Genomic DNA, 24,197 nt, shown 5'->3' with positions numbered 1-24,197 from the left:
CTCTTGTGTCTTATTGGCCAGGAGGGAGTAATCTGTCCCATTTTAACGAGGTAACTGGGAAGGAGCATGGAATTGCCATGTTCGACTCAGACAAATCCAAATTCACCCTGTGAGCCTGGAGTGGGACCATCCTTACGTGATGTGTCCGATTCTATGGTAGCTGTCAGATCCTCAGGCAAAATCGGGTCAGCACACAAGGAGAAGGCAGGGAGTGGATATTGTTGGGGAAAATTCTCCATGAGTCTCTCCCATTTCTGCTTGTCTTCTGAGCAAGAGGCATTGAGAGCTTTGTCCATCCCCTTCTAGTGGACAGCTTTGGAAGATAGAGACAGTATCTTCTTCGGGGACAGAGGGTAGATTTGTTTTCTGACCAGGCTAATAAAGCTAATGTTTCTCCCATGAACAAAAGTTGAGCACGTTTCCTGGCAGCCCCCTTCACAGATTGGGGTTCCCTAAATTCAGGATTCCTCGGCTGTGACCCAAACTCACTGCACATGCAGCATCCATCTGAGCTGCTTCACGGGGACAAGGGGCGCCCATGTCCTGCTGCCCACCTCACTGTGAATAATAACGTCCTTTGTCTCTGACCCAGGAGTCTCCTGCCTTCTTCCAGCACCGGTGAAACTAGCAAGTCGGGTCCAATCTCAGGTGCCCCCTCGTTCTTGATACTCATGGAAAAACAACTGTTAGTGTTTGCCACAGTCTTCTTTCCAAAGAGCCACACACACTAGACGCTTCCACTTCTCAACTACTTACTTCTGCGAGTAAGAATATTTTCAGTGTGTGAGAAGCTCCGTCTCCACAGGCAGAAACGGGATAACACTTCAGGTTCCAATCGCAGGCACACACTCTAAGTAGAGACGGTGCCATTGGCTCTGGCTCTTTGTATGCTGCCTCCCTTTCGTTCGCTCTCCGACTCTCTGTGATTATCACTTTTGAAGTGTCAGTTCCTCTCACCCAGAAGACCAGGAGCAATCAGCCACAAGCTGAACTTTAGACGCGTTTAAAGCACACTTGCCATTTGACTGGGAGATGGGATTTCTCAAAGGCCGCCCTTCACAGTGTCAGGGAAGCTGACATGGGGACTGCTTGGCTCCCACACGGGCCTGCCGCCCCTCCCTCAGGGGGCACAGAAGGGGGCGGGTGTGCTCAGACTGGGACCATTGCTCCGGCAGTGGTGCTTCCTCCAGGACGGGAGCTCTGCAGGAAGGATGTGCTCTCAGAGGCCCACGGTCTCCGGCCACTCTGGCTGTACCCTGCTGGGGTGAGAAGACTGAGCCGGATCTCAGAGACTTGCCTTCTCTAGAGTGGAGCGTTGATGTTAAGAAGACCTCAGGCCAGAGGGGAAACAGGGGACCCAGGGTGACAAGAAGAGAAGAAAGCATGGCCAGTTCCCAGTTAACTTCTGCTACTCAGAGTGTCTCTAAGTGGTGACATGTAAACAAACACCTGGACGAGAATTCATGGTAGCAGGAGGAGAGGAGAGGAAATTAGAGCAGCATGCATCCCTCCAAGTCAAACCTTAGGGTTAAACTTAATTTATCCCCCAATTCTAGCTCCCTGCTGGCTGTTGGTACCTTTAAAAATGAAACAATCTTTTCTCCTTACCTCAGGAACCCGCGTTCTCTTGCTAATCTGACAGTTTGTGTTTTAAAGTGCGTCTGCTAAGACAAAGCACTACGAGAACACAACAGATTCACTCTTAAAACTCAGGACACTCTTTCCCCATTGATTATACCAGAAATGCAGGGAAGGTCATTCCTGGGGAGTCACATGGTCATCAGTCTGCTCTCTGATCGCACTCCCATAGAAACCCTGAAGGTCACTGGCCTGCATCCATCAGTGTGACCCTGGAAGCACGAGCGCCTAATTTAGAGGAGACATTTTACCCGAGTGTGTGTGGAATCACCACAGGGGTTAAAATCCCCTTACTAATGACGTAAAGGATCAAAATTCCTTGGTACGATTAGGTTCATTAAATTGAGCTCTACATCTGATAGTCCCTGTAGTTCAATAAACTTAATGCAGGTTTCAGAGGGGCCTAACCCAGAGCAGGGGACAGTCTGAGTCCTGAGAGACTCTGGCCCACTGTGGGTTTTAAATTAGAATTTTGATTGCTTGTGACATCATCTCAAAATGGTACCAGTCCAGAGAAGCTGAATTTTCCATTAGCCCGGGGAGAGCAAAATGACAGATATTTAATTAAACTGCTTAGCGATTGGGCATAAGACTTACTGATAACATGAGAGACTAAATCTCTGTATAAGCCAAGTTAGGAATTTCACTGGTAGGCCACGTCTTTAATGTCGAAAAGAATTCTCCCAGCCTACGGAGCTGGGGACGTGTCTGCTGCTCCTGCGTTAAGCCACCTCTCCTGCCAACTGCAAGAAAAATATACATTTAAAAAATGTGTTCATAAAACACTGTGTGGTCACTGAGGAACTTAAAACCTAAAATGTGAAGCAAGAAAACTATTTACAACCGAAATTGCCAAAGCAACCACCTACTCCACTTTTCCGTTGTTGAAAGCTGATTTATTACACAAAGAGGTTGTCTTGGGGCAGATCTATGAACAAAGAATGATTTTTGGTCAGTGCCAGAGGGTAGGTTCCGAGAAGGCTCCTGCGTCGCAGATGGGGAATGACCGAGGTCACACGAATGATCCCGGAAAAGGGTCATTGGGCAGGAATCTGAGGCTACCTTTTGGGCAGCCACAGGTGCACTGGAAAAGACGCGGGTCACCCTCCTCATGCTCCCATGATTCCTTGCTCCCTAACTTTCAGTAGGAACCACCATGCTTAGATAAATGAAACAAAACATTGTGAATTCTCTCCCACAGCGGGCACTCTCATCTCCACATGTTAATATTTTCCAGGGAGCTTTTAAAAATACCAACACCTACACCAGACTAGCAGAGCCAGACTCTCTGGGCATGGAGCTGGACACAGGTGTCCACTTCCCTAGAGCTATGGAAGAGTTATGTGGGGGCTAGAATGAAAAGAGCCCAGGCTCTACATCTGACAAGCCTGGGTTCACGTCCTGACTTCATTGTTCATGAAACCTAAGACACTCAGCATGTGCCTCACCTCTCCAAGCCTCACTTCCCTCGTCTGGAAAGAGGCAATGATGGTAACCTCTCAATAGGCTTCTAAAGAGAAAGAAAATGAATGCACCCCTGGCCCCAGGACAAGTCTGCTGTCCTCCCCTTGGTTATTAATGGCTAACAATGGATCGATGTTTTATCCTTTTCAAATGATTGCGCCATGGACCTTTGTAGCAAGTGATGGGCTTACATTATTAATCTCTCCCCGCTTCGTTTTTCCTCTAGAATTCAGTGTTCTCTTTGGGCGTCTGGGAGGAACATACTCACGTGCCTCTCACGCTTTCTGTTCTTCCAGCTACCACAGAAGTCTCCTTTTCATTTGATGTTGGAAATGGGCCAGTGGAGATTGTGGTGAGGTCGCCCTCCCCTCTCAACGATGACCAGTGGCACCGGGTCACCGCGGAGAGGAACGTCAAGCAGGCCAGCCTCCAGGTGGACCGGCTGCCACAGCAGGTCCGCAAGGCGCCCAGCGAAGGCCATACCCGCCTGGAACTGTACAGCCAGCTGTTTGTGGGTGAGTAACACAGCGGCCGCCATGACTGCCCTCTGTTGGTTTGAATAACCTTTGCAATAGAAAAAGGGAAATACTCTGAGTGTTTTGCTAGAGATCTTTCTAAAAGCAAGTAGGAATCTGGGTCTCTTGTAGTCTCCTCCAAGACAGAGGGAACGAGGAAGAGGATTCAAGAGACCTAAACCCAGTCCCACGCTGTACTCTCCGGAGCTCACAGCCTTAATCTGCAAAATCAGAGGGGAGCCAGGATATCGCTGAGGCCTCTGACCTGTACACCTTTAGGTTTGTGGCTTTAGAACAGCCTAACGTTCTTTGATAGTTTACAGCACGAGGAAGGAAAAGGGAGGGAAACGACATCAGTTCCCTCCATCCAGATTTGTTTGGAATGATAAGTAGAAATCCATTCCTTTCCCTGCCCATCCTTAAGGTTCCAGGCAGAGAAAGGTTTCGGCTTTTCCTTACGTAGGATCTTTCTACGCGGCACAAAGATCAACCCTGAGAAGAAATTTAAAGAGCAGAAGGCTAAGTGTCCTAAGATGGAAGTGGACTGTTCCAGCTGAACCTAACGTCACTTCAAATCAATACCTATCTCCATCGCTAAATTTTCAATGTGGTTTTCCAGAAATCTAACAGTGTAGGAAAGTAGCTGTTTTTCCTCTGTTGAATGAAAACAAAGCAAGTCTGAAGGACTTTGGGGCTGTGTGCCACCTTCGACCTCCCCACTCTGGGTTTCTGGGGGTTAATTGATCAAGTCACTCAACTGTGATGTCTCAGATGCAGCCAAACCAGAGGTGACCTGGTGGTTGGTCATATTCATGACACCTGCCCCCATGGCAGCGACTCACCGGAGGTCAGTTCATTTTAATAGGGGCCAGTGTCCCCACATCTTTCATAGTTGTGTGAGATGCTTTAAGAACATTAGAAAGTCACACAAAGAAAGGTAAAATTAAGTATTCACTCCTTTGGTGCGATGTGGGGAAACCACAAAGGTGTGAGCTTAGTCCATTAGCTTTGGAAACAAAACCGACTTGTCAACAAGCCGTGTCAGCCAAGGGCCATGCAAGGGTCATAGATTTTTAAATAAAATACTGACTCCTCCACCTCATCGAGAACCCAGCCCTTGCCAAACCCCTCCCTCAAGTTGTAGTTCTCAAAATTACACATAGCTTTTACATTATTTGGTATTAAACATCCAGCCCACTGACTCCTGCTAAATATTGGGAGCAAGGTTCACTTTTTCAGGCTGTCTGGCCCGGACCTCCTAAGGGAAGTTTATTCCAAAATCCTGTTAGTCCCAAGCGTGCTGGTTAGATTCTACTTGGTTTTCATCGTCACAAGTGACCCAAACTCACCCAGTTTCTCACTTTTTTAAAATTTGTCATTGGATGTAGAGATCCAACTTTACTTTTCTCTCCTTCTGTCCACTAACTATAGTTGTCTCCAAGAATTTTGGAGACCAAGTAAAGTTGTAAACTGGAGAGGGGCAGGGGGAGCATTTATTCTAGTCTTGGAAAGAATTCTGATTTGTGTACACGAGAACCACTTATAAAAAGAGAAGAGTAGAGAGGGCTGAGGCAGAATTTGATAAAACAATTAAATTTCAGGGACAGGCAGAACAGTTGCATCTCAGGAAGAAGAATGAGGAGGAACAGAAAGAACAAGTGAGGAACAACTAGGAGCAGGACATCACAGGAGGGGAGGGTTTCCTGAGATTCTCTTTATTATAACAAATGGTATCAAGTGCCCTGGGTTAAATTAGACTAGAAAAATAGCCTTTGAATGTAGTAATTACAAAACCACTGGTGACCCCAGAAAGAAAAGGTTCAAATGGTGCCCAGACTTGATGCGTCCAACACATCTATTCACTAGATGAAAAAGAGTAAGTCTCCTGTCCCAGTTTCTAATTTCCTGTTACCTTTGAGGTCGGCATGATACACATCGCCCAGACACAAGCTGTTTGAGCCAATATGAAAAATATTGTTCTTCAATAGAGGTCCACCCCAGGGACGGGAGGGGGGGGGTGTGCTCATTTCCAGAAAAAAAATCAAGTTCAACAGCTATGAAATCCTGGAGCCAGCTATGCCACGACTGTTCGGTAGGGATTCCGGCAACGAGAGTCGTTCTCTGTTCCGCTCTAATAAGAAGTGTCATTTTGACCACGTATCACCACTGTCCCTCCTTGAGTCTTTGTTTTTCCATCTGTCTAATGAGGGAGTTGGATTCGTTGGTCCCCCAAATTTCTTCCAGCTTTAACCATTTATGATTACGTGTTTAGAGATGGTTTAAAAAGGCCTGAGTTGCCAAAAAGTTGTCCTCTCCACAGGTCGTGTGGTTAAGCCACGTGGCTTTGGGTCCCAGCTGCTCCGCTGACCAGCTGGGACCACGGACAAGTCATGTAACATTTCTGTGCTAATTAGGGATGTGGGTCCTGCATTCCAGGACGAGATGAGTTGTTCTGCCCTGAGCACCGTGTAAACCGTGGCACCGAGTCCATACGCGTGAATAAGACTTATTTCTCTCTCTGTTCCTTTACCTTTTACTCTCTCAGCTTCCTTCTTCCTCCATGTAACATTCACGCCCTCCTACAGACCCCATCTCCAACTGCCTCGTTTCTTCTTCCCCAAAATCCTGACCTAAAATGCCATCATTTTAATCCACAAGCCCCGAAGGAAAGCTCACATGCATAAATGCCCCCTCGACATCCCAAAATCGCTGCAATTACTTGACTTACTGGCCACCAGGCCACCAAGCCGCAGGGCCAGGCACTTCCTCACAGTCAGCCAAGAAAGCAAGTGAGTGTCCATCTGAAAGCATCACGCCACACGACTGGCAAGTGGCAGAGCTGCCCCAGCGCTCCATCGGGGTTCTGGAGAAGGACGGGCTGTGATACAAAGTGGGAACAGGCTGGCAGTTGTTCTGGGCTCAGCACACAAAGTGCACTCTAAGGAAAGGGCCACCCCTGCCCACTGCCTGTGTGAGCAAGGCCAGGTTCACAGCTGCTCTTCCAAGGAACTGAAAAAGCAGGGAGGATACAGTTCTCCTCCCTCGACATCTGATACATAATTAGAAGCTGTCATCAAAAGAGGGCTGGCACGGGTCTTTTGGAACTAATGAGAATCCAGCTAGGATTTTGGTTGAGTCCAAAAGTAACAAATACATTTAAAAATGAAAAGTGACATGGGAAGAAAGAAGCAGTGGCTGGTATTCATCCAAAAAGCGCAGGGAACTTCCTCATGTGTTTGATCCAACGTGCGTGACAGGCATAGGACAAGCTCCTGGGGCCCAGCAGAGCTACCCAGACCCCTCAGTGACCTGTAGCCTCAGCAGCCCAGATATTCAGACCTAGTCATTTTGGCAGCCGTGGGCCGGATTTTTCTCAGTGGTTGGAAAACAGCAGAGATACTCAAGGTCATTATCTAAGCATGAACAGTGCCAGGCTGGCTTGAGCCAAAGCCCTTCATGGCCCAGAGACATGGCCGAGGGTTCAAGTCCTGGACGCTAAGGCAGCAGGGACTGGGCTGTGAGGAAGCAGGGTGTCTGCTGGGCCCTCAGCCTGGAGGCAGCGACCAGCCCAGGACCTGGGCAGGGAGTTGGCGTGTGTGAGACATGGAAGAGAGGTAGGCCAGCTCTTCAGAGTGGCTGGCTGGTGTGGAGGGTAAGTCGCAGCCAGCGTCACCTACCCAGGCCGGAGCGTGTAACTGTTCTCAGCAGTAAAAGACAAGGTCAGAGTTCAGGAGAGCTGGAGGCTGCTTCAGGAAGCTTCAGGAAGAAGTCAGGCTCCTAAGCAGCTCCTGGAGAGAGAAGGTTAGGTCAGCTAAACTATTGACAGGCGTCCAGGCTCAACTCGGTTGGCTCAGGCCTCTTCACAAATCTCTCTGGAGTTTAAAGGAAGCCATCGCTCTGGAGCAAGGTGTCACCCAAAGGGGGTTGGAAGGTCATCGTCATGCCTTCAGGATCTTCTGTGCTGCACAGGAGGCCTGGTCGGTGACTTAAGGAAGAGGCCCCATCTTCAGGGCGACTCAGATGCTGATGGGAAGCAGGGAAGCCTGTGCCCTCCTCTTCTCTGGCAGTCTGTCTCTCGGGAAACTTCTTCTCCTGAATGTAACTTCAGTTTATGGAAGGTTTGAGGTTGATTAAATGGATTTACAAGCGAATGCAGGCCAGAGTGCTCTGACCGGTCTCCGAGCTGCTTGGCCAGCAGCCCCGTGAAACAGCCCACGTCCCCAAACACGATAATGAGCTGGTGTGGTTGGCTGCTCCTTGTACCCTCCAGGTTCCAAAAGCACGAGTGGACTGTTCCCTTTGCAATCTGAAATGCAATCGTATTGAGACAGGGAAGAGGAAATCAGTGTTTGCATGCAAGGGGAGAAAATGGAATTCTAGTCCTGAAGTACATGCAACTCTGTGTATGAGTAAGATTTTACGATAAAAATATACAATCCAAATTGCAGGAATGAAAACACAGAAAATATGTGTTTTACTTTTTTAATTTTTTTTTTTTTTTCAATTTTCTGCAAACTTGACTTAGTAGCAACAACATAAATGTTGGCTGACGTCCTGGATGGTACTTCACGGCCACGTGCTTCGTGCTTTATTTACCTCACTGAATCGATGCAAGTACTGGATGAAGTGGCCCCTGTTAACTAATTCCCGTTTTATTCTCACAACGAAGAAAGTAAAGCTAAAGATTCAAGGTCATGCAGCTAGTAAGCAACAGAGCTGGGATTTGATCCCAGACAATCTGATTCCAGAGACCCAGCTCTTAACCATTCATCTGGTCAAAGCGCACACTGCCTGGCACTTAACACAGGCAAGGGAGGTTTCATTCAAGGCGCCTGCTCTGGTGGGAGAGGCCACAGCTCAGGCTGAGCCCACCTCTGCTGAAACAGGGCAAGAGAGTTTTTGTTTTCTGTTTTGAAGTTGTGGCAAAGTACTCACTGTGGGAGTTTTCAGAGCTGAGGTAGGAGGGACAATGTAGACCATCAGTATTTGCTAACTGACTTCACCCAGGAGGTAGTTTTACAGCCCTGCAGAAGTGAGGCTCCCACCCCCCCACCCCCCACCCCTACCCCACGGGGGGCGAGAAGATGGGGGGAATGGAGAAGTGGAACCAGTATCTATCTCCCTTGATGTTTTCATCTCAAAGAGATGACTCCAGGTCCTGGAGAAAGACCTTCCTGGGTTGTAAAACTGGCAAAAGACTTTTTTAAAGAGTGACATCTCAAAAGGGCAGAGAAGAACTTACAGGTTTTCTCAAGGAAACGCCCTAAGAATAGGGAAGTCAGGGGTCTAGGTCTGGAAGCAGCCTGTCTGAAGTGTAGTCAAGTTGAGGGGACTGTTAAGCCACCGTGGTCAGTCTGCACCAGGGTCCCTTCTCCGAGGCGATACTGTGGCCCACAGGGAATTTGGGAAAGTGTGGGGGCACTGGGGTGCTACCTTCATCTACCGGCTGTAGACAAACCTTTCCACAATGCACAGGAGAATCTGTCCCTATGAAGACTAGTACACCCCAAATGGTAGCAGCACCCCATGAGGAAACACTTCTCTCAGTTACGGCATCTACAGAAGGAGCCGAGACCAGATTTTACATGTCGGCCCTGATAGGAGTTCTGTGGATCCCAGGGTCACAGTGGCCAAGGTCAAGGTGGGGCAAAGGATCAAGGTCGGACTCTGACACAGAGGCTTTGAAATGACAAGCGAGTGTTGGGCACAAGCTCTCTTGGCAGGAAATGAGACTCCTCCCTAGGAGGAAATACGCTGGGTTTTCTTTTTGGCTCTTTTGTTGGTAAACCCTTCACAAAGGTTGTCAAAGTCAACATGGATCTCTCTAGAGCTGTGTCCGGAACACATTCTTCTGGTCTTCTTTCCATGATCCCTCGGCAGCATTGCCCACACCCTCCTTCCTGAAATGCTTTCTTCTCTTGGATTCCGTGGCTGTGAACTCACCCGCTTTCCCTCCAACCGCACCGGCCACAACTTCAGTCTCTCCTGTGAAGTCCCTTCCTCTCCCTGACCACTAAATGTTAACGCGTCACAGAGTTTCCCTTCTTCTCCAATCATGTGTTTCCCTGCGCCGTCTTATCTAGTCCAATGGCTTCCATACTATGTAGGTGCCAACGACTCTGAAATCGAAATCTCCAGGCCTCACTTCTTTCAGGAACTCTGCGTCCACTTGTCAAATTCTCTACTTGGCATCTCAACCTGGATGTCTACTGGGCATCTCAGAGTCACCACGACAGGAGAGAACTCTGATGCCTACCTTAAACCCCCCCCCCATCTTAGTACATGATAAAACCATCCACCCATTTTTGCTCGAGTCCAGAGCATGGACTTACCCTTGATTTCCTGTCTCCCTCATTACTGTCCACCCATCAGTAGTAGCTCTGGGGACTCTGCCTTCAGGCTCTGTGTGCTCAGTGCCTCATCCACCGCTCTCTGTTGCCACAGGTCCCACTCTAGTCAAAGCTGCACTTGTTTCTTGCTTGGACCCTTGCAGCTGGCCTCCTCCCTGGTCTGCAGAGTCTTGGTATGTTCCGTGAATACTCCAGGCTTACTCCTGCTTTAGAGTATCTGCACTGACTGTCCCCTCTGCCTGCAACACGTCCCCAGGTTGACACAGCTGGCCGTTTCTTGTCATTCGTATCCCAGCTTCGGTTATCTCCTCGGCGAGGCCTTCTGCACCCATCAATCTACAGTACTCGTAACAGTCATGTACTGTTATGCATTCTCCTTAGACCTGGCGATTTTTTCCACTTATTTTTGTGTCCTCCCCCTAGAAAGTAAGCTACCAGGCAACAGAGATCTGGAAGAAAACTGTAGTGGTTGCCCAATGACTGTTAGCTGAGCAAGCACTCGAAAGAATGCATAAGTGAAATGTTTATGTCCCTTTTGATATCTTATTACTTCTCTGAGTTAATCGTCATATTCACACTTAGAGCATCCCATTTCCAAAGGAAGAAGGTATTTTTTCCTTACAAACTTTCCCCCAAAATCCTTTTCTCAGAATGTGATGATATTTGCCATCTTTGGAAATCTCTTTTTCACTAGGTGCTGCAGACTGAAATCAAGCATGACAGAAGCCTTAAAAAAAAAGAATCACAGAGAAAGAATTTTATGAAAGACAGCTTCTCAGATCAGTCAAGGCCCTAAATACAGTTTTCAGTCTCCTTCTCCAAGATTGAGGTCTCGCCTGTTGGGCAGGAGCTGAGATGCTAGTGGGGACCCTTAATGCAGAGCTTCTGCCTCAGCCCTTAAAACTAACTACCCGCTGTTGTGTTCTCTCCCAGACAGAGGTAGGAAGTGATGTCATGATTACAAACCACTGCGAGAAGTATAGAAACAAAATAAAATGAGTTGCTAGATAAAATCTGTTATAGTAAAAACAAATCAGTATATGAAATCAATAAACTATCCACAAAGCAAAGATCCAGATAAAACCCAGAAGCCTCTCCGTGAAAGCTTGTTCCCACCAGGGCAACCAGATTGCTTCATTTCTCAGCTTGACCACCAGGAGGCCCCTACTGAGTCAGCTGAGCCGTTCTCGGGAGAAAGACCCCCCCACCCGCCCCACCTGCCCCACCTCAGCTGAAGGATGGCCCTTCCCGACTCAGAGTCACCAACATGTTTTTCCCACCCTTTGCCCTATCGCGGTCAAAACTAATTAACTTTTGCAACTGCAGCTGTCTGTTTTACAGTTAGCGTTTTCACATATTAAGGAAGTTATGACAGACAATTTACCCTTTTTTCATATACTCCCAGCATAATCAAATTGACAGGGTACTTTTAACATCTTTTGAGCCTTCAACTAAAAGACAGTCTGGTAATTAACTATTTCCACAGAGGCTGAACGACTTGTGTCTGGTGTTTGGTATGGTATTTGGATCTTGTTTAAATGTGTCTCTTATCATAATGCTGACTCTTTTAGAAATCCGGTTTGAGAGGTTAGATGTGTAGAAACTTTCGGAGAGAGATTTGGAACCTAAAAAAGGAGCCCGTGCTACTTACTGCTCACCTTTTGTGTGAGACAACTCCCAGGCCACGAGCAGACGTGCTTCCGGGGCTCCCTGGGCCTTCCCTGCCGGTTTTCCCCTGACAACTGGAATGATCTGATCTAGAGAAAACATTTTAATATAAAGGCACCAGTACTGAGAAATCAGTATGGAAAAAAATTTTTTTCAGCAAATGTATCAAATAATTTCTCATATAGGTTTGTTACTCTTTCGAAAGGAGTCTACTAAACGCCACGATAATAAATGGCAACTGTCCCATGAAAAAGATTGTAATGGAAGAAATTAGTATCCGTGACACAAGAGTAGAGGAAGGATGGGTCCTCCCAGCTCCACAGTCCCCCCCTGTGATACTCTAAGGGAGTGAGAGAAAAGAGACCCACTTTCATTGGCTCAAATAAACAGAATTGTTTCCCGCCAAGTGCCTCTGGCTTTCCCCTCTTCTTTCATCAGCCTCAGTTTTTCGAGGTCCCCTGGGTGTCGCCTGGCATGGGACTCACTCTTCATTCTATGGTCCTGTTGTCACGTCCTGGCAGTACTCCTCACTCGTTTTAATTTCCCTTTATAATTTGCCCTGTTTAGCATCATTCCCAATTCCATTCTCCCCCCCCATCGCTGGGACCCAACCGAATGTACTTTTTGGGCGGCTTTCTAGTCCCACCCATTATATATTTGTTCAACGTATATGTTTGTTCTGCAAAATTCATGGTATTGCCTTCAACATGTCAGTTATATAAATGGTATCGCACTACAATCTCAGTCTGTGTTTTACTCTTTCACTCAGGCTTATGTTTTTAAGATCTGTCTGTAGCTCTGTGATCATTATGTATGTAGTGTCCCATTATGTGTGTCTCCATGCCTCGTGTATTCCATCTTCTAACGATGCATTTGGGTTTCTCCAAACTCTTAGCTACCACGAGCAATGCTTCAGTGAATGTATTTAGGCCCATCCCCCTGTTACCTGAATGAGGGTTTCTCACGTGTGTGTGTGTGTGTGTGTGTGTGTGTGTGTGTGTGTGTGTTTCCAGGAGAATTACTGAGTCATAGGGAATCTGCACACTTAATTCACTGAGTACTGCTTGTCCAATCCGTTTCTGACTGTAAATCTCAAACTCTGTTGGTTGATGACCTATTTTTACCAATAGTTCTATCATTGTTAGCTTTCTATAATTTGAGGCTATTTTGCTAGTTAGACATATTCATTATCTTTTGAATTTATTGTTCCTTATACCAGTATGTAGTTTCCATCCTTATTCCCTACGATGGTTTTCATCGCACAGTTTTGTTTCTGCTCTTAAAACTACTATGCAGTCCTTCTTGTTAATATTTGCCTGGTGTTTTGTATGGTGTTTGTATCCTGTTTCAATGTGTCTCAGCATAATGCTGTGTCTTTTAGAAATCTAATTTGAGACTCTCTGTCTTTTATTCATTTATTTTTAACTACTGTTACATTAGGGTATGTTCTGCCATCTTACCTTGTGTTTTCAATTTTCCGTATTTCATTTGTTTCCCCACCCAACCACCCCCCATCTATTTCCATTGATTAAATTGGATATTATTCTACTGATTTGGAAGCTGTACATTCTACTGTAATTCCTCTGGCAACCACCCCAACTCATTAAGACTCATACTTATGCTATTTTTCTCTGTCATCCACGAAAACAAATCAATATCTCTGTTCTCCTTCTGAATAAGACTAGAGGCCGAGCTCACGGACCCCCTTCCCCACCTCAGCACCTGCCATCTTGATATCATCTATAGTTTTAATTGTAGAATCTTATGGATATATTTATTTTTAATTGCTTGTTAGAAAACATTAATATTTACTATGTTTTTCTTTCTACTTACTCGTATTTCCCGTGCCTTATCTCCTCTTGGATTCTTTTCCCTTTTTACTCCAGAGCAATTTTTCTAAGACTTCGGGGAATCCTTTGAGACTTTGCACGCCCTGCAACTGCCTTTAGCAGTTCCCATATTCACACCCACACTCGTTTATAGCCCGTGTTACAGTTGAGAAGTCTGGCATCGGTTACATTCTCACTCATGAATCTCTCCTTCCCCTTTAATAGTTCTTAGCTTCCTTGTAATATGGGGGCTGTTAGCATTTGGGGGGGCCAGTCTGGGAAAACCCATGTTGCTCTGCTCAGAATAATGTTTTACGTGAGTAATGTAAAATATCACAAATTACAAAAGAAGCCAAATATACTGAAATTACATTATCAAAACATTAAAACAACAAGCATGTGATACAGTAATAATATATTCAATGCGTTACTCATGTTTTACATAGCAAGATCTAGTATCAGGTTAATAACTACCATCATTTCAAGTTTACCATGATCATAAGTGATGTTTCAAAAAATCTATAACTGTAATATCATATGAATATATCTATGACTTTCTGTTAGCGACAGTGTTACAGGTACTGCTAATACTACTGAGATTTTATTTTTAATTCCTAATTGAAGCAAATGCTAAATTCTTTCAGAGGTGAGTGAAAAGGAACAGGTAAGGTTTATCCCACCCATGTTCTCAAGCCTCCTGACTCTCGTATGTGAACACCTGGGGTCGTGGACCTCAGGTTAAGAACCACAGCTGTAGGTGTAGGTGGGGTTGCTTCCTTATCTACTCTGTTTCGCACTTTCTGAGCCCTTCAGTCTATGGTCTGATAGTGTTTACTGTGGAAAATTCTGAGTCATTATTGTTTTCAAACAGTTCCTTCTCTGTGTCTGCTGTTCCTGATGAGGTTATTATGGCACAACTGTTGACACGTCTAGCATCCGTGGTTCTTTACTTGCCTTTCATTCTTTTAATTATTTTATCCTTTTCTGTTGCATTTGGGGAGGGTTTATTAACCCAACCCTCCAATCCACGAACATGGTCTGTCTGTTCTATTCTTCATTCCCTCCATGGAAACCTCTGTTGCAACAATTACAGGTTTTCTTTTGATTCTCAGTATCTCCAAACAATCCTTCTTCATCGTGTTTCCACTACCACAAAGGTATGACGAGGCTAACCTTGCTGTTACGTCGTGTCAGCACAATAATTAAGATGTCTGTTAGGTTCACTCTCTGCGTTTCTGCGCTCTCACCTTCTGCCCCTCCTACACAGGTCGTGTCGTTGTCCTTCCTTCATAGCGTTTGCCCTCCTCCGAGGTCTGTCACTTCTCCTCATGAGCTTGCTCTCATTCCCGACAGGACCAAATGCGTTCTCTACCACCGTCCGCCTCAGGGGAGAAGCAAACACTCGGGCCTGAGCTGTGCTCTTCGTGGAGGGTTAAGGTTGTGCAGAAAACCTTTGCCTCACGATGTGGAACCACTAATTCCCATCTGTCTCAGTCCCTTCCTGTTTCCACCCGCCTCGTGTCCCCACACACGACGTCAAAACGCCTTCTTGCCACCCAGGCAGGGGCTGCCATCTCTGCTCTAATTGATTCATAAACCAGTGGTGTATCTTCACCTGCTAACCTAGTCTCTCCCTGATAAGTGTCCCATTACCACATTGAAAGGTCTGTTGCAAAAACCACCCAATCAAATAGCCCTTTGCTGTCTTCTCTTTTCCTGGCCTCCCCCCATTACTTGACGTGTCTCACCACACTTCATGGCAGCCTGGCCTCAGAACAGCCCACTGCTCAGCCCTCAGCCTCTCTGCTAACCCCTCTCCTCCCCCCGCTTCTCTTTTTCTTCCGCCCTCTGGTCTTGGAAACCTCATACATCCTGGAAGGCTGCTCATCAGAGCTGTGCTGGTCCCTCCCAGGCCCGAAACCCAGCCTTGACCTGGGACTAACATTTGCAAAGGCTTGTTTGAAGTCTGGAGTTTGGAAGTGAGAGAACAAGGTGACAGGTGGCTGATAGCACTGGGGATTCCTGAGGCTGGAGGAAAAGGGAATGGATGTGGTTGTTTAAAAAATAAAGGCTTTTAAAGACAGATTGGAGAGAGAGAGAGAGAGAGAGAGAGAGAGAGAGAGAGAGAGAGAGAGAGAGAGAGAGAGAGAGAGAGAGAGAGAGAGAGAGAGAATATGAATATGGGGACCGAGAAGACATGAGCTATCTTAAGCTCAGCAGAAAGAAGGTGCTATTTTGCTCCAAAGATGAGCAGAATTCACCACCAGAACACATAATAGGAACAATAACACGCACATGTTTGTAAAAGATATATGTGGACAGAGTTCTAAGCTGACGTATTCAAAATTTGGGTTTGCATTGACGTTTACTAAAATAACTATTAATAATTTAAATTTTGGATCTGGGCTGAACCTGGTGGTTTAACACTGTAGTCTCTCTGTCCCCACTTCTGTGAGGGACTCGGCACGATGAGACTTGCTACAGAGCAGTGGCCCTTTGCCGTGCTGCTGTCACACCAAGTGTAGGGGACGATCGGCCACCCACCCTCACGGGCCAATGTGTGTAACTGCTTTGCAGTGTTTGGCTCTTGCACCAGGGGAAAAAACGGCTTCAACAGCAGCATCTAAGAAGCATCTCCTCCTTGGTGCCCTAGAGATCAGCCCGGATATTCGTGTCCCCGGCTCTGAGTACGGTGTTCCTCTTTCAGCGTCCGCCATCCTCGTGGCTTCAGGGAAAGCGTTCTGCCAAGCCATGAATGACGTAGCTCAGATACTCATCACTCCGTCAGCATTTTCCACACTGACGCACAGCGATGCCTCGAAACATGTCACACGTAGAAGAAAGAATCTCTTGCGATGCAAACCCACAAGGCAGGATGGCAGTGACAGCATAGCATGAGGGCAGGCTTACAAGCCTGATGGCCTGAGCATGAATCCTGGCCCCTTACTCGCTGTGTGATAAATCAGCTCTCTTGGTCTTAGTTTCCTCACCTGTAAAATAGGCATAATAATATCTATCTCTGAGAGTTAAAACATGTGAAGTTTGGAACAGTACCTGATACAGCTAGTAGTTAATTAATATTAGCTTTGAGACAGCAGTGTTGTAGCATGCTTGCCCTGCCACCATAACCTCTAGGATGCACTCGGACCTCTTAGCACCATCTCCATCACAGAAAAAGTCCATTTAGACACTTACAAGTGCTTTCTGCTATCAGAAACCCAGTATTCCCTCAGCCTCTCTGTGGAAGTTTTCTTCTAGTTTAAATAGTTTGGATTCCTATGTTTCGTATGTCCTTTACTTCAAAGACTTAAGAAAATCTATGCAGTGATAATGTACTAAAAAAAAAAAATCCATCCTATTGAGTGAAGTTATGAATGAGCACTCATGAGCATTATCTGAAAAAGCAATTCTCCAAGCCCCCGCTTGCTGAATACATGGAAGCTTTTTCATAGATCCCTTCCAATATGTAGCTGGCAGAGGCAGCCCTGATCAATACTTGTCCATCACGCAGCTCTGTACTACTGAGCAGCCGTGACCATTCTCAGGTCCTCAGCTTGACCGGATAACTGGGTTTTTATTTTACACTCCTGTACTGATACCACAGGGGTTTTTTATGGGTTCAAGTTACCAGTCAAAACCTAAGAGAGAATGGCAACACATAGAACAGGAGATGGAACAGGTATAGTACCTGCAACTCTGGGAGGCCCAGCCGATCCAACCACACAACTGCTTTGGCCCCACTCCCACCCACCCCCCACCTGCACGGGCCAGATGTGGCTGCCATGGAGAAGACCAAGGTCTGGTGGGTCACTTGCTCCCAGAGAAATCACACCTCTATTTCCCGCCAATCTTTTCCTACCATTCCTGTCATAGGTGTCAGACCTCCCTGCCATGTCCCAGCTCCATTAATCTGGATATGGTTGCACACAGCAGACAAGATGAGAAAACACCCATCCTAACCCCGTATCTCCCAAGAACACAGAAGAGGGATTCCCAGGTCAGTCTCTCAGGCAGCCGGGACCAGCCCACACTTGATGGTAACCCATTATCCGTTGTCATAATCTGCTTGGGCTGCCACACTCAACACTGAGCGGCTTACACAACAGAAATCTATTTTCTCACAGTTCTGGAGACTGGAAGTCCAAGATCCAGGTGCTGGCAGGGTTAGTTTCTCCTGAGGCCACTGTCTCTGGCTTACAGACGCTGCCTTCTCACTGTGTCCGCACGTGGCCATTTTTCTGTATGTGCTCATCCCGTTGTTGCTTCCTCTTCTTATAAAGACACCAGTTTATTAGATGAGAGCCCCACACTTATGACCTCATTTTACCTGAATTCCCCCTTTCAAAGCCCCACCTCCAAATACAGTCAAATTGGGTGAGGTCTTCAATTTATGAATTTGGGGGATGGGGGGATAGGCGCACTTGTGATACCTCTAATATCAGACTTGTGTACACTCATCTGAGCCATATTTAATGTATTCTGTGTGCTTCTGTAGAATTCTGTTTATACTGAATAATAGTAATAATACAAACAACAGCTATCATAACTGAGTACTAGTACAAAGGGGTGTAGCATCACCTATTATTAATATGCTCCTACAAGGCGCATATGGTCATGCCAGTTTTATACATAAGGAGACCAAGGACCCAGAAGGAGCTGGGGAAACCACACGCAGTCAGCAGCCAAGCCAATATACAAGAGTAGATCTTACCACCACAGTTCCTGCTTTCCTCCCCCCTGTTGGATGCCTCTCGTATGTCAAACTGCACCTTACACCGCAGGCTATTTGCGATTCTACTTCTTTTAACCGTCAGGCAAGAATGTAGCTCCTCCATTTTTCTAGAAGTGCCTTTCCCAGCACCTCACATGCGTGACCTGATGGGTGGCCTTGTTTTTCGGAGCTCCCTCCTCCCTCTCCTCCTCCCTGCTGCCCCCACCTGCAGGGCATTGCTCTTCCCTCTTTATCATGGATCCCTCTTCCCAGCAATAAGCTGGCAGATACTCTGAGACTTTCCCAGTGGGTCTATCAAATTCATAACCTCCCCCATTCCACCTGACCCCACGGAACCCTGCCCGGCTTTTCTCCCCTTCTAGCACACAATATACTCGACTTGTTTATTGTTACGTTTCCCTCTCCCTCTGCAAGAAGGTAAGGTCTACAAGAGCAAAGATTTTGGTGTGTTTTGCTTCTCACACTTCCTTCCAAATGCCTGGACAAGGCCTGGCGCCCAGTAGGCATGAAATCATATTTATTGAAGGGGTAAATTAGATTCCATGTGTGTGAGCTTTGGTGTAATACCTGACTGTGGAGAATGAGTGGCCAGTCTCTCTGGGCAAATGTGCTACGGAACCCGACGTAGCTCCATAGAAAACATTAAGCTCTGAGTTTGAGAGCAGTGTGTTTTTTTATCATTCCTCTCACCCATGACTTTCAGGTTTAATTTAATACCTGATTATGTTGCCCCAATCTTCTGTGCGTTTGATGGTTGTATTATTCATTATGGGTAGTTACAGCATTTTCATAATTAATCTTTAATTACAATATTTGAATAGCATTTCACATGACAATGATTTACAAATTAAGCCCGCATCTCACCTAAGATAATTATCACAGGTCTGATAAATGTGCGTGGAGCCTTTGCATGGCAGGGGGTCTCTCCAGTGACAGTGTGTTGATTTTCTAATTATCAAAGGTTAAGTAGCATTTTCGCTTGCAGACCTACAATTTCAGCTTATGACATCAGTCATCAAGAAAGATATCTATAAAGCACATGAGCTGGACTCAAATAATTATCACTGGTTGTAGTGAATTAACATCTTTTGCATAATATATAACAACCATTTTCAAGACAAAAGATTTTTCTTCATATCGACTAGATCAGTGAAAGCACTTTCCAACTCACTGATCAATTTAATAAATCAGAGGCCAGCTAAGTAAGAAAAGAGAATAATTTATTTAGTTTTCCTTTATAGAGAGAGAAATGGCATCCCACTTACCTGCTTCATAAATTAGGAAGAGCGAGTACAAAACTTTAATGAAGGCAACAAATACAAATTAGACTGCAGTCATCTACCACGGTCAGTTACAAGAAGGAGGGGGTAACGCCAGGCAGCAGTGCAAAAAAGCAAACGAAAGAGGGAAGGAAATGCAGGAGGAATTGAGAGCGGTTTACTGAAATACAGAGATGGAGACCCATGAGCACAGAGGCAGAGGTTGTGCATCGTGGACCAGAGAAATTCAGAACTGGAAGGAAGGAATCAGAGACATCATCTAGTTCAACCACCTTTTTTTTATGGAAAAACTGATGGGGAGAGAGATTAGTGATTTTATGAATCCCACACAACTAACCCAGAACAGTCAACTGGCCTGATAGGGAGAGATAGATATACACACAAAGGCAGGAAGAAAGGTAAGTATAGAACCTCAGAAAGACCCAGGACCAGAAAGAATCAAAGACAGAGAGGCAGAGAGACAGAAAAATCTGCCCCCTCTAACCCTTAAGGAACGAAGCCTGTATACATAAATAATTTTATATATCTATATATTTTTTTACCTTAATGATATAGTAAAAGTATGATCCAGTCTAGATTTATTTGCTCTGCCAGTTGACCCTTTTTAAATCTGATTTTTTGTAATATTAATATTTATTTAAGGAGTCTTTTAAAAGTCTTTTCTTCAAACTCTCAACTATTGCTGAGATCCATTAAATATGAATTATTTCCAAATTAAAATACATTCCAGATAGATTAAAACATTAGAATGTTAAGAGAAGTAAAATCATAAAAGTGCTGGAAGAAAATATAGTTGAATTATTATATTACTTTGAATTGGAAAAGTCCTTTATAATTCTAATACTAAAGGCAGAAATCACACAAATAAAATGGACAGCCATGACTACATAAAACTTAAAAACTTTCATAGGGAAAAAGAAACATCATTCCATCAATTCCCCCCAATTCCACCAAAGAAGTTAACAGATACAAACTGGAAGGATGTCGTTGTCAAATTTATAGCAAAGAGTTGAAGCCCAAAATATATTTTCCATCAATAAGAAATATACCTTCTCCTGTTCCCTCCAAAAAGCAAAGGACAGAAACAAAAAATAAAAATTGGGAAAACATAAAAATCATTCCAATGCCAGTGTTTAAAACAATGCAGATTCAAGCCATGAACTCTTTTTTTTCTTCCTTTAGCCTATAAATTCAAAAGGATCCAGCTGAGTATTAGAATTGCTGTGGAGAAGGTGGGACTCTTCGTACTCCACTGGTGAAGTATTAGGTTGGTGCAGAAGTAACTGCGGTTTAAACGGTTAAAAATAATGGCAAAAACCTCATTTACTTTTGCACCGACCTAATACAAATTGATAAATTCTTCTTAGAGGAAAATGTATCTCAAATGCCTTTAAAATGTATATGCCCTTGTCCCCAGTAATTACACGTCTAAGAGGAAAAACTGGAAAGGAAAAACAAAGGTTTTTACAGGGATATTTATTACAGTGTCGCGTAAGAGGGAAACTGAAAGAAGCATGGACATCCAACAGTCGTGAAAGGGTAAACTAAGTTACAGTGCCTGCGGAGTGAGCTATGACGAAGATGTCGACAAGGCATTGTAGTTACTCATCGATGCTGTAGAAAATGTCTCGGGATATATTAAGTGCAGAAAGCAAATTGCAAAACAATGTGTATATCATGATCCCATTTCTCCCTTTGTTTTATGTTTTACACACGTGGGCACTCATAGATAAAAGTAGAAAAGGCTATTTGTTCAGTGTAAGTATGTAGTTATATCTGAGTAGCATTACAGAGTCTCTTTTTCATTTTGCTTATCAGCATATTTATGCTTTCCACAATGGAAAACTATTACATTTGTAGTAAGGAAGAGAGAGATCTAAAAACAATGATTTTTAAATTTCAGCATATTTTGATAGAATGTAATAGTCTAATTGACTTGTGATGAAAACCTGAATGGCTAGGCATTTATTGAGCAAAAGGCCTTTGGAAGTCCCTTATTGCAAAAACAAAAGCCATAGTTGCTAAAAGGATAGAAGCCAAACTAAAATTTTAACACATAAAGGGTGACTCATGGATTGAAATTGTTCCAAATCATAGCAAAGGCCCAATTTCTCTTCGGCACAGAGATATGAGGCTGAGCTGACGAGCAGATTGCAAAGTGGGAAATCCTTCAGAGTGATTGTTTTTAATACCTCCTCTGCCATCTACTGTCCCATAGCTTTGATCAAAAAGGGCATTGGACTGCCTTCAATTAATCCTCTCTTCAAATATTTTATTAGAAAAATAATCCCTGGAGAATTATTACTCAGGTCTATGTGCTACCCAATAAGAGAACTGCAGGACTTGGGTTTAGAAAGATAATTGAATGCCTCATTTGTCATTTCATGGCTGCGGATTTCCAGGCACAAGCAAACGCTAATCCATCTCTGCGCCACCAGCTTTTGATCCATCAGCCCTGTCTCATGAGTCTGCTACATTGTACACTTTTATCCAAATAATAGAATAAGGAGTCAGAGTCAATCCCCAGACTACCAGCTTTACCCAAACTCTCACAATCCTATTGAATCCGTTTCTGAAGACTTCCAAACCATGACAACTGTGTGGTCCTGAGCCTGAAGTTCTGCTCTGGGACGGTCTGTCGGCATAGAACAGAATGTTTGGCCACAGGCTGTGTGCAGTAAAACAGATCTGAGGAAACGATGCCGCTTCCAACCTCTGAGTCCTTGAGCAAACTCTTCACTTCTCTAAGCCTCAGTTTTCTCGTCCTTGCCAGGTTGTTGTTTTATTTACTTTCCAGAAAAGTTGTTATTCTAAAAGAGATGTTAATATTTTCGTGCTCATGAACCTCCATCTAACTCTGACTTAGAAAAGCACAGTGAACTTGGTGTTGGTCTGATGTGTCTTGCAGTGGCATTTAGACAAAAGCAATGAAATCTAACCCGACCTGTAATAAACGTGGGGTGGTTCACTTCTGTGTGAAATTATCAATTCCAGTTTCCATCCGCACCAGACAAGAAGCCCTGGGAATCCTGAACGTGAACTTAAAAGGAAAGCATTTCACGAGACATGAACGAGGCCTTACAGTCACATTTCACATGGACTTGAGCCTCCCGTCTTATGGACTTGTTAACTGCGTTAAAATATTCACATCCCTCTGCCTTTTTATATTTCTTTCAATAGATACCGGTATGGAACTGAATGCCGTGAGATTAAAGAGCAAACAACCCAGCGATTTCTATAAACTTCTTTGGTATAGGAAGCCAGATAAGACTTCCAAAACGGCTTACACAATCTTTGTGTATCTCCAAACATTTTATTTCTGTTGCAAATGTACTGTATCTCAGAAGACAGCATCTTTTAATTAAGCATTATAGCCTGAGGGGGGAAAGCTTCAAGTTTTTCTAGGAGGCAAGACCAAGTTGAAAGTGAGAATGCTAGCTGCACATGGCCGTCCCATCTCCTACCACACCTGTTCAAGGTTTGATGAATGCAAAACGGGCCATAGCAGAGATTATGCCATCTGAGCTGCATGCCTTCTGTCGTTCCCAGGTGGTGCCGGAGGCCAGCAGGGCTTCCTGGGCTGCATCCGCTCCCTGAGGATGAATGGGGTGACGTTGGACCTGGAGGAAAGAGCAAAGGTCACTTCTGGGTTCAAATCCGGATGCTCAGGCCACTGCACCAGTTACGGGACAAACTGCGAGAATGGAGGCAAATGCATCGAGAAATACCATGGCTACTCCTGTGACTGCTCCAGCACAGCGTACGATGGAACCTTCTGCAACAAAGGTAAGCAGGACCTGTTTCTGGTCATTTCTACACATCATTGACTTAATGAGTTTTCAGCCATATACAAGTGTACCTTTATTCTGAGGGTACGCTGTCCATATTCTTCCCCATCATTCCCTCATTCCCTTCCATCAGTCCCTAATTTTTGTTGCGTAGTAAGAAGAGATGAGAGAAGCTTTGAGAGTGGTGCAGAATGTCCCCCCAATTCCACCAAATAAACTGTGCCCTGGGTAGCGCATTACAAAGCAAATAGCCATGTCACACCTTAACGGTGAGTGGCAGAGTAAGCGGCCCTTGCGAGGGGACTTGAGCCTGACCCTCCGCTTAAGGATGTCGTGGGGCGTGAGCACACTGTCTCAGCAGAGTGCAGCCACCCCACCCGCTAGGGGGCTGGATTCCAGCTCGACTCCCAAGGAAGCCTCTTTGGCCGGTGATGCCATTGTCATCATTGTTACTCTTGCACAGGGCCTCGCGATACTGCAGGAATAAATACTGATATACCATGTCTGTTTGGTCAGGTCCCTGCTTTTACTGCGGGAGTCCAGTCTTGAATAATTCTTTGAATCCCCGATAAGTTCTGCAGAGCCCGTCAGCAGGCTCCAAGAGCCCAGTGCATATGGGTATTGTCATTCTGGATGTATCTAATACCTGGGAAGACATTCACTCAGCTGCTCTGTGTCTTCATTTCCCATATGTAAACAAGAGGGCTGGGGAGAGGCAGAGCTGGCACTCTTCCCGAGCTACGGTTGAAATGCGTGTAAATCACTCTTCTCTTTCTAAATGAATGTATAGAGTTTTCTGTAAATGTTGGTGCACCTCTTAATAAGCAGCTTTGCCTAAGTAGCCAATTCATTCTGTCATGAATACATGGAGGGTTGTTTTGCTGGCATTATCCACACAGGATACCACACAGGAGGAGGAATGATTCCATAACA

The 24,197-nt window shown here is 45.2% G+C and overlaps 1 protein-coding gene across 1 annotated transcript in view; it reads left to right on the top strand.

Moving 5' to 3' along the window:
* The window catches only part of CNTNAP2 (contactin associated protein 2), a 1,478,782-nt gene that overhangs the window by 1,314,317 nt on the left and 140,268 nt on the right, over positions 1-24,197 (top strand). The window contains exons 17-18 of the mRNA XM_074316028.1: positions 3,399-3,617; positions 23,026-23,262. Of these exons, the coding sequence (XP_074172129.1) occupies positions 3,399-3,617; positions 23,026-23,262 (456 nt within the window). The remainder of the gene's footprint in view (positions 1-3,398; positions 3,618-23,025; positions 23,263-24,197) is intronic.

The sequence above is a fragment of the Rhinolophus sinicus genome, linkage group LG11 (genome assembly GCF_036562045.2).
Source record: "Rhinolophus sinicus isolate RSC01 linkage group LG11, ASM3656204v1, whole genome shotgun sequence".
NCBI classification, from domain to species: Eukaryota; Metazoa; Chordata; class Mammalia; order Chiroptera; family Rhinolophidae; genus Rhinolophus; species Rhinolophus sinicus.
Note: the sequence above shows the minus strand (reverse complement) of the source record. Positions and strands in the feature narration are given on the sequence as shown.